The 12,009-nt window shown below is 33.3% G+C and overlaps 1 protein-coding gene across 1 annotated transcript in view; it reads left to right on the top strand.

Moving 5' to 3' along the window:
* LOC141333051 (protein NLRC3-like) overlaps positions 1-10,909 on the top strand; it is a 355,331-nt gene extending 344,422 nt beyond the window's left edge. The window contains exon 8 of the mRNA XM_073837995.1: positions 10,359-10,909. Within this exon, the coding sequence (XP_073694096.1) occupies positions 10,359-10,909 (551 nt within the window). The remainder of the gene's footprint in view (positions 1-10,358) is intronic.
* The last annotated feature ends 1,100 nt before the right edge of the window (positions 10,910-12,009 follow it).

The following is a 12,009-nucleotide window of genomic DNA, read 5'->3' as shown; positions in this document are numbered from 1 at the left end:
AATTTTAAAAAATGAATACTGTATAGTGTATCGTGGGTAAATTTCAAACTAGACTAAAAATAAGGTATAACATTTTAATTTAGGATTTTAAAAGTTAACTTAACGTTACCACAGACCGCATCCAGAACTAAGCGTTAACATTAACCAAACAGGGCATTTATTTATTAAATTAATATAGAAAACCTCCAAAAACACAAAACACTACTTATCTTACGTGTCATCTAACGTTATATCAGCAAAAAAAAATATGAATAAGAGTAGATTTTAAGCGCTTACCTTTTCCTTCTCGTCCGTCTTCTGGAAGTTGACCGTTAATGACGGGCACGCGCACGGCGCACTTACGCAGCACTCAGAAAGTGACGTGCGCTGGTTTTAACATTTGTCCCGTTCCCCCTTTCAATAAACCATTCACAACCATAAATTATCACCATTTGCTATGCAAACTATTTGGTTTTTGTTTTGCCATTAATTTGATGACAAACATTTCTATATTTTAAATGACGGGTTATACTTATATAATAATTCATTCCATCATGCAAAATGACGAATTCAGTATATTCCCCATATTATAGGCTATTAAAACGGTTTACACCTTTAAAAATAAGCTTAATACATGTAGTGCAATAATATGAAAAGTTAGTTGGAGACCTGCTGACCACGTCGCTATAACGTTTCCCACGAGACCAACCAGGGACGTCTTCTAAGGACGTGCCTACGACGTTTCTGGGACGTTAGCCAAAATTCAAAAATATGGAACCTTACCACAACGTCCTCACGACGTTGTCATAAAGTAATGTCGCGCTGACCAAATGACGACCAACTGGCGACGTCCTCACAACGTACTGTGTTTGCTGGGAAGAGCCAGTAACTGATGAAATGTGTAGAGATTCAGTTTTCAGCTTAAGGGACCGTTCATGTTGTCTCAATGTTGTTCCAAACCCTTATGATTATCCTAACAGGAGGGAAAGGGCAGTTTAAGTACATTTTATTAATTAATTGCATTATAAATGACAGTATATATTATTAAAATACATCTATATAGTTTTTTTTTTAAAGAACTCTGATCAAAATGACCTAACATATATGACAAGTGTTAATCCTTCACTTGGAACTAACTATATGACAAACCCAATTTATCTGGCAGCATTACTTTAATTTTCACTGCAAGAGAAATCAATCATTCAAAATCTGTGATTTTTTTTTTATTTATTTTTTAATATTGCATCTTTACAATGAATACAAGACAATGCTGAGACTCTCATTATAAAACGGTTAGTTCCATTCCTCAATTCTGATTGGTCAGCAGCTGTGTTTTATTCACGACCGCTTCACTCAACGTTTTGTGTATCATTGAACCTCCTTAGCAACCACCCTTAGCAACGTAAACAAGCTTTAGCAGTTAGGCCGTGTTCACACTTGCCGTCCTTTTTCAAACTGCCAGCGTCTGTTTTACATTCTAATCCTATGGAGTAAACCGTCTTTTCAAAAAAGCCCTAGCGCTTTTTTTAAACGCCACCACCGGCGTCTTTTTTTGCAGCTCAGAGCATCTGTTTAAGTTGAAAAAAGTTGAACTTTTTTTAGGAAAACGCCCTACGTCAAGTGCTTTTTTGACAGCTGACCAATGACAATCGAGTAGCGGGACCTATCGTTTCCATAACAAAAACAACAAGAAAAAAAAAAACTGGAGAAGTTGCCGGTAGATAAACTTATCGTTCTAGTTTCGGAGCACAAGGATTGTATGATATGAGTAAACAACTCTATCATAATATACATCTCAAAGAGGCTCTTTCTCGACATTTCTTCACCACACAGCACTACGCTACTGTTGCAGCTGTTGTTATAGCAACAAAGACGCACTCGGCTGCTTTTTGTAACAGAACGCTGCAAGCTTTTTTTTTTCACAAAAAAAAAAAAACGCCCTAGTCAACTTTTTTTTTGTGAAAAAAGACGCCAAGTGTGAACACGGCCTTGGGGACTACTTTTTTTTACAGCGGAAGGCAGTTAATGATTTTACTTTATAAAAAAATGTTCAACCTAGTATATATATATATATATATATATATATATATATATTTATTTATTTTTTACATATTTTTATTGTGTGGTTACCATTTTTACTCTCGTACCTTATTGCTTAAATAAAGAATGGGTTCAACACTGCAGCAGGAATTGCTTTTCTGCAGCATGTTGAAGAGAATTCAGACTGAAAGCACACACTAATGAGAAGATTTCATTTATTTGGGTCAGATCGGAAACATTATGTTTGGCAAAATGGCCTCCAGAAATTTAGTTGTAATCTTCTCTTGTGCTACAGTCATTATTGTTCTCTAATTTTGATCACAATGTGTAAAAAAAATAAATAAATAAAGATTCTGATTGAAATGCCTTGGATATTTTGTCAAATATGTAGTATAATCTAATATAATGTTATTTCAAATTTTGAGTGATGAAGTTAACATTTCTGGAAAAAAATCAAGTATTTCTAGATTGTTGTAATTGTAAACTGTTGTAATTTTGATATGTAGGTTAAAAAATGGGAATCACTGAAATAAATTGAACCAAAATATGTGAATTAGGGATGGGTCGATAGACGATGCCATCGTCCATCGCCGATGGTCAATAGACATCGCGATCCTCCGCCCCGCCCCCGCTGCGCCCCGCCCCGCCCCGCCCCCGCCGCAGCAGCAACCCGCTCACGAAAAACACACACTAAATCCCTATATAGCCAAATGAAATGCATGCTTTCAATTTCAGCATCTTTGCTTATTTTATTATTATTATTATTATTATTATTAGGAAATAATAACAAGGAAGTTGTTAGTGATCACAATACAAATTACAGTGAACTCCAAACGAATTACATGAAAGTTCCTTTACATTAATAAATGAGGCATACAAAAACAGCAGAAAAAAAATCTAAATAATTTAAATTAAATTAGATTAAATAAACTACACCAAATATGGAACAAAAACAAGAGTATATCTTTTTTCCATCGAAATACGAATGTACAATACAAAGCCTAGTTGGAACACTTGGATTTGTGCCGAAAAACAGAGGTGCGTGAGCCCAACGCGCTATTTTTAGTTTCGCTTTGTTTTAGTTTCTTAACTTTATATATTTTGTTTCATTTCTGTTCTGTTCTAAATACCTCTACATTTAAATCATTCGTTTTGGAGTCAGGGTAACTAACTTATAGCTATGTTTATAGTGTTTATAGTGTTAATACATAATATTTCGCTTGATTTGGTATTATTTCTGATATTAAGCTTTCTCTCTAAACATTCCGCTGCTCATTAAATGCGTTTGGAGAGAGTGTGTTAAGTAAGCAAATAATGAGAGCGTTATTGAACTTAAAAAAGCTGACTGGTCGAAAATATGTTAAGGACCAACACACATCCTTAAAATCCATTTATATAAACCCGCGCTTGATCTTGTCTAGTCTGCACGCATGCACTGTCATGATCTAGTGCACTTGTTAATTCCGGATCTTTAAAAACAAAAACCGGAACGCAAAAATCCAAAATCGGACATTTTCCAGAACTGGATCCGGCTCAAATTAAGCACTCGTGGACATGGTAGGCTACAATTAATTAATTCGTTATGAATAAATAATTTAACAACAACCATCCCTCGCCTCTGCCCCCCGCAGACGATGCCATCGTCCATGGCGATGTTTCACAGTAGACATCGTTAGGGCTGTCCCCGAATAGTCGAAGATTCGATGCATCGATCTCAGAGTCGAATCTTCGCGGGTGAAACGAGCATCATACCATTTTGGCAATATGGGGATGCTCATTGTCTAATTGCACACAGAACTACTGGTTTTTGTTCTGGGAACCTACTGGGAACGTTCCGGGAACGTTCCCGCAACGTTCTAAGAACATTCCCGGAACGTTCCCAGTAGGTTCCCAGAACGTTCCCCTAACCTAAAGGGAACGTTCTAGTTACGTAAAGAAAACTTTCCTGGCTAACCAATAGGGAACGTTCTGTGTATGTTCCTAGAAGGTTCCCTGAAAGTTCTCTGATGGTTCCCAGAACGTTCTCCTAACCTCTTCACTCCGGTACCGCTTCTGCACGTCTGCACTCCCGTGTCCCGAAGTAAGCGGCATGGAAGGCGGACGGATGTGAATCTCAATAATCACTACTTCACACCATGTCTTGTTTTAAACCATTTATTAATCATTACAGATAATCAGAGCACATTTAACCATCATAAGGAGCATAAATGAGACTAAATTATGCTATACTATGTTAGATTTCGTTAAGATGTAGAAGTACCATACCATAAAACAACCCAGATTTTGTTTATTAAAGCACCAAATAACATGACTTCAACAAAATATTCGATTTTAAAAATGTGTATTTTATTTTGTTACAGACATTAAAAAAAGGAAAACATTTATTTGACGTTAACTAGGATAACATTACGTTCGTTTCTTACCGCTGAATTAATGATGAGGTGCTTCCCTCTTCTGGACACTAAACGAAAACGTCTCGGTTAACATTATGTTTTCTCCAATAAGACGTGTCAAATCTCCCTAAAATAACAATATTTACTCTCGTATATATATTAGTTATAAGTAATTATCCATTAAAAAGATCAATCACCGAACTTAAGTCAGTCAGTAAAACGAAATGACCGTTATTTTTTAAATTACGCGAGCGCGCCGCTTTATGTTGAAGACAGGAGAAAGCGCGTGATGGAGAAAGCGCGTGCTGAGTAAAGAAATAAATAGTGTTTATAATATGATTTTCAGACACTTAACCTTGGCTTGTTTTAGCTATAAAATTATAAATTATATTATCATTATAATGCGGTTTGACCACTTTGATGTCATTTATTAAAAGCTTATCTCGGACATGAGATTCTAGTTTGTTTATGATGAAAAAAAAATCCATTTCAGCATTAGAAAAATCAGAGTCATCTGCAAAGTTTTAATTAGTTTAAATGCGAATGATTAAAAAAAAATAACCTGCAGGGAACGTTCTGGGAAGGTTCTTTTTAGGTTATAAAACAAAAACTAAAAATAACCTGCAGGGAACGTTCTGGGAAGGTTCTTTTTAGGTTATAAAATAAAAAATAAAAATAACCTGCAGGGAACGTTCTGAGAACGTTCTTTATAGGTTATTAAAAAGAGAACCTACAGGGAACGTTCTGGGAACGTTCTCATTTGGTTCCCGAAAAAATAACCAAATGGGAACCATATGGGAACGTTAGGGGAACGTTCTGTGTTTGCTGGGATGTGAATAACTCTTGATTGCTTCAGTGGAGGCACAACAGCTCTGCTTCTCATTTAAAACATGCTCTTTGACAGGAGAAATCTGAAAACAGTGACGGAGGTGGAGCAATGCTCATTTCTGTGAAGAAGAATATTCACCATCATTTCAGTCAACAACATTTCTTTGATGAAAATGAGACTATAACAAAATTAAAACTCTTTTAATTGATAAAACCATCTCTTTAATGAATATAAATGAGACGAAAATGTTAGGGAGGTGATTTAATAGATTTCTCTTTTGCGTCTCAATGCAGAAATAGACACAAAATGATGTGCAATAGTCTGCTTTGAGGAGTGTGCATGTAAACACAGCCGATCATGTCTTTAGTCAAACCATGCAGTCAGTTTTAAAGAGACAGCAGCTTCATTTAGTTATTGTAGACTGTGTCCTTATTATTAATGAATCAATGAAAGACAGAAAAACACGGACTGCTTTTAAATGAATCACTTCAGTAGCCCTGAGAAAGATTCAAATGTCTGCTTAAATGAAGGATGCTGTGTGCAAGTTGTTATAAAGAAAGCATATTATTTAGATTGGCTTCCATTCAAAAGAGGATCAAATTCTCCTGGTTTTTTATTTTAATAAAAAGGTATGTTATGTGTCACAGAGGTTAAATCTGTCTATATTGCCTTAATATCATTCATATTAACACGTTAATAAATGTTTTCTCTGGAAACATATACAGAGTTTGGACATTTTAGAGAACAGTTTAATAAATGCATCACACTGTAATGAAACCCATTAGATTTAAGTCGACTAAAGCTACTGTAGATCTAGTTGACTGTATGTTGTTTCAAGGCTGGTCCATGTATTGTGCATGCATTGTGGTCCATGTAGGTTTTGATCATTTGTTTTTCAGTTTGACATGAAATAAACAGAAACAAGAAATCGTTTAATCGTTTGTTCAGAAAAAAAGAATTCAGCTTGATTTTTAGTTTTTTGGTTCAAAATGTGTGTTAGACGTGTGGACGATCACAGGACGCTCCTTTCATCAGTTGTTCCTCTGTTCCATTCAACAAAACAGTCCTTTATTTATTTAGTTTCACTCTTTTTTTAATTGCAATCTTTAGAACAACAAACATACAAGAGCAATAACATAAATTACACCTAAATATAATAAAAGACAAAAAATATCTGATAAGAAAATCACATGTCCATAACAAGTAGACTACAAATAGTTACACATTATTTAAATAGATTTAAGACTTTAAAATAATTTACAGCTTTTTTTACTTTATTTTCTGCTTCTTTTAAAATAGACAGATAGTGACCCGTTTTTAAAATGAGTAAAAATGTATTTATTTATTTTTACGAAATGATAATCCTCTGACTGCTTTCTTCTGTTTCACAAAAGTATTGATTTGAATATTAATCTGCTGTATGGATTTAATGGTAAAGCTGTGCTACCCACTGATTGAAATATTGAAGATTGTTCTAGAAATAATCTGAATGTAGTTGGACTGTAAAACAGACAATGGTGAGTTCATAGAGCAGGAGCAGCACGAGACGAGAGACCATTGACAGGACGATAGCGGAGACAGAAGACATGACAACTTCTGTTAATAAATATATATATAGAGCCTATATTCATCCCTTTTAATCTTATTCATTTAGAAAATAACCTTAATAATAATATGAGGACATTAAAAGAAATAAAGAGACAAAAGCTGGACATTTTAAAGCCGTAAATCTATTGTTTAAATAATTTGTAACAATTTGTGCTTGTTATGAACATGTGATTTTCTTAATGTATTTTTGTTGTTCTTAAGATTGCAATAAAATAAAAATACAAGTACTATTGTTTTTGTTGAAACAAATTTGAAACAGGTTGTTTATTCATTTTCTACGCATGAACCAAAAAATGAAAAAAGAAATTGAGCCGAAATCTATTTTTTGTGTGTTTCTGAAAAAATGAATAAAGAGGTTGTTTTCTTATTTCTGTTCATTTCATTTCAAACTGTAAAACAAATGATCCAAACATACACAGACTCATTTTGAAGCAGTGAGTGTCAATAATATGATCAAGGTGTTTCCTGTGTTATTGCTGTACACCTGTATTTCCCTCATCTAGTCCCACAGTGTCCACACCACAATCATTGTCTGATCACAGCTGCCTCTTAAGACTGATCTGAAAATAACAAACATGCTTTACTTACACTTTCTCTAAGAGCTAGAAAAACTGTTTTAATCCAACAGAAGAGAAATATATTTAATGAATAAATAGACAATCAGTTGTTAATGTAAAACAATACTTATTTAAAAATGACTTCATAATCTTGCTTGTATTTTAACATGATGATATACAAACAAAAGCACAAAGTTTAGTTTTTAAATTAATAAAATAATAGGGCTCTACAATCTTTGTCTTTTTTCAGAAATAGTGTTTTTAAAGTGTATCTGTTGATGTGAGATACAAAGGCTTCAGTGTAGTAAACAAAACTGTGTCTCCGCCATTCATACATACAGAGACAAACCAAACATGCAGGGTTCATATTGAAACGTTCTTTTGCATTTTAATATTCACAGACACTAGTCCATGTTTGAATTAAGTGACAGACCAACTTTTGATTTATTCATGGAAGTCAGTAGAGAATGGGAATCTGTCTTGGTGAACTGCATTTAGTGTAGTGGTCATATTACTGGAGGACACCCATTTGAAGTGAACTAACGCTATAACTATAATCAATCAGAACATTTAACTCCGCTTTAAACTCACGGATCAATCTGCCCTCAAGCCCATGTTTGTCCTTCTTCACAATTGCAAACTGTATGGCCTCCTCGACTGGTTTGAGTTTTCTACTTCGTCTTTTCACCTCCGTCATTATTTGATGTGTCTGCTTTTATAGAAAAATACCCTCAATAATACTGACCACTGCATTTCATTGGAGATCATTCAGTCATTTTGATTTCACATTAAGACACTTCTACTGGGACCAAATATACACCACCAGTCAAAACATGCTTTGATTTTTAAGATTTATTTACTCACTGCATTTATTTGAACCAAAGTACAGCAAAATCTGTGTTTACTCTTTAAAATAACTATTTGTAATGGATTGAATTGATTGATTTGCTGAGATCAAAGCTGAATTTCCATCTTAATTACTCCAGTCTTCTTAGTGTCACATGATCCTTCAGAAATCATTCAACATTTATCATTATTATTATCAATATTGAAATATTTAAAATGTAATTTGGACTCTTTGCTAAAAAGAAACACCCAAAGATCAGCATTTAATTAAACTTATTTGATCAGCATTTCGGGGAGATGCATTTTACATAAATTAATACTTTTATTTAACAAGGGAGCTTTAAATTGATCAAAGCTGATGATAAAGACACTTATAAAGTTTATATATATATTTCTAGAGAGAGAGAAAGAGGAGAGATGTTTTAAGGCACCAAATCAGCATATTATAATAATTACTAAAGGATCATCAGACACTAAAGATTGGAGAAATGATGCTGAAAATTCAGCTTTGATCACAGGAACCAATTACATTGTTAAATATTCAAACAAATACTGACTTTAAATAATACAGATATTATAAGCAGATATTCCTGCTGTTCTGGCTGTATTTTGGATCAAATAAATGCAGAAGAGACTTAAACTAAGAACTTTTGGCTGATAGTGCAAGTTACAATTCAGGAGTAAAACGTGCGCATCCTGATCTCTTTGTTTATTATATATATCTCTTTGAGCCCAGCAGATTGTTATTACAGCTATGCAAATGAAAGCAAGTTAAAGCTGACAAAAATGGCCGATTCTCGTCTGACTGTATTCAATCAGTAATTGGCTAGCACCATTAGCATCACGCGCTAGCTGCTTTAAGACTGTAAAAAGGAAACTGACCTCTGATTAAACCACCACCATTATAATAGAAGCCCAATTGAACAAATAATATAAAAATAGATACTAATATTAATATATAATTATCATAAAGTCTAGTAGTTAAATGTGTGGTTCGGTTTACAATCTTAATTCCCAGTTATTTCTCAGTCTGACTCGTAACAGGTTTCAAGAAATGTCATCTTTAGTCATAGTTTATTATATTAACGGTATAGGTTTACTTATATGTTTGCTATACATTCATATGTTTAATTTACAGTTGATCAATTATTGTTAATGTTGAAAGAATATTGCAAACTGCATTAACTTGTTATAAGATACTGTGCACTGAAGCGGATTGAAGCCCCGCCCACCGACGCCATCTTGTTTTGGCCATTTTCCCAGATTACCGATCGAGCCAATCAGCGGCCTCCAAACTTACACTTGTGTATAATATACTCAACTCTCAGAGAAAAAAAATGTTATTCATCTATTGCAAACAAAAGCAGCAAGAACAACATATATGATCAGTAAGAGCAAGAATAGGCAGTTTCGATTTAAAACTTGTTTGCAGCGTGAGGAATGTAGCCATCTGCTGATTTTTGGATCAATGGTGTTTAAGATAGAATTCACTCACAAGTTTTGAACAATACGAATCACAACACACGTAGACCTTTATGAAAGATTAATTGTGCATAATATCCACTGTAATAAGAGCTTTATGAGATCGCGTATGCACTGTCAGCTTTAAAGGAGCTTTGTTTGTTTGTCTGTGGATTTTGTTAAGAATAACAGCGGTTTGTGTAAGAAAAAAAAAAGTAACTAGTAATATAACTAGTTACTTTCTCCAGGAGTAATAAAGTAAAGTAAGGGATTAATATTTTTGAGAGTAATATGTTATATTACTATTTTTGTAATATATTACTTTTTTGAGTAACTAACCCCATCACTGCATATATATTTATATAACAAACACACACACACACACACACACACATATATATCTTTATATAACACACACACACACACACACACACACACACACACACACACATATATATCTTTATATAACACACACACACACACACACACACACACACATATAACACACACACACACATATATATTTATATAACACACACACACACACACACACACACACACACACACACACACACACATATATATATATATATAACACAGAGCTGTAGTGATTGTTGTTGTAAATGTCTCTGTTCTTGTGTTCAGATGCCTGTTTTCTCACACTGGATCCAAACACAGCAAACACTGAACTCAGTCTGTCTGAGGACAACAGAAAGGTGACATGTGTGGAAGAGAAACAGCCGTATCCTGATCATCCAGACAGATTTGATTGGTCTCGTCAGGTGTTGTGTAGAGAGAGTGTGTGTGGACGCTGTTACTGGGAGATTGAGTGCAGAGGAGATGTGTCTATATCAGTGTCATATAAGAGCATCAACAGGAAGGGATCGGGTCATGAGTGTTGGTTTGGATCTAATGATCAGTCCTGGAGTTTAGACTGCTCTCCTCACAGTTACTCATTCAGACACAATAAGATAAAGACTGATCTCCATGTGAAGCCCATCATCTTCAGGAGAACAGGAGTGAATGGTGTCTATAGAGTAGGAGTGTATGTGGATCACGGAGCAGGAAGTCTGTCCTTCTACAGCGTCTCTGACACAATGAGCCTCATCCACACAGAACACACCACATTCACTCAGACGCTCTATCCTGGGTTCGGGGTTTATTATTCTGGATCATCAGTGTCACTGTGTTGCTGAATGAGAACAGACTGATGAGAGATTGTACCCATAATGCTTTGAGCTGAGGATGAATCAGTAACAGTGAGATGAGTCTCTTCATCACATTAATACTGCAGCTCAACTTCTGTCACTCAAATAACAGAATAAATGTGTGATCAATCCTCATATAGACAGTCAGATCAGTGTGTGTCTACATTTGTGTTTTATTCTAGTGTCTCATCAATCATCTTAGCACTATTATTATTATTACTATTAGGATCTTATTCTGTTGTTTCTGCTCATAAATAATAAACACTATCACAAATCAACTTCAGATTTTAATTGATGTTTGTGTCACGAATATAATCCATTCCTCACATTATAAAATATCACATTAATCACAGCAATTTATAGATTTTAATTGATGTTTGTGTTTAATTATAATGGGATCTTTTATTTATTCATATTTGACATTAATCACTGTAATTTCATCAAATATATTTTAGCTACAGTACAGATGTGTTTCATTATTATGAGATCTTTTATTATATTTATTTTATACCAGATGAACAAATCAATAAAGAAAAACTTATTGGAATAATCACAGTAACTCTTATTACATTAAAATATTGCACTGTAATCAGAATTTAATAAGAAAATCTGAAATAAAATGATAAATTATGATTACATAAAATAATCTGAAATATTTTGTTATTATATTATTATTAATACTGACATTTTACTTTACAGTGCAATATGATTACTGAAAAAGTAAGTCATTTAATTAGTATTTTTAAAATAATGAAATTACATTATTAATAATAAAACAAAACATTTATATAAAATTAAAAATAACCAAAATATGTAATACTATTTTATTAGAACATTTTATTGTAATTTTAATTTTAATTTAATTTTAATAATTTTATAATTTTTTTTACTGTAAAATAAAAAGGTAATATTTAACAATAATGAAAAATCATAATTGCATTTTATTCAATATTATATCAATAATAATAATAAATGTTCATTTAGATTACATTTAAGTTTTTTTTTTATTTACTTGTCATTAAATACAATTATACAATTATTATACATTCTTGATATTCTTTTGATTATTGAAATATATATTTTTTTGT

Source organism: Garra rufa, chromosome 4 (assembly GCF_049309525.1).
Source record: "Garra rufa chromosome 4, GarRuf1.0, whole genome shotgun sequence".
NCBI classification, from domain to species: Eukaryota; Metazoa; Chordata; class Actinopteri; order Cypriniformes; family Cyprinidae; genus Garra; species Garra rufa.
This window is presented reverse-complemented; position numbering and strand designations above follow the sequence as displayed.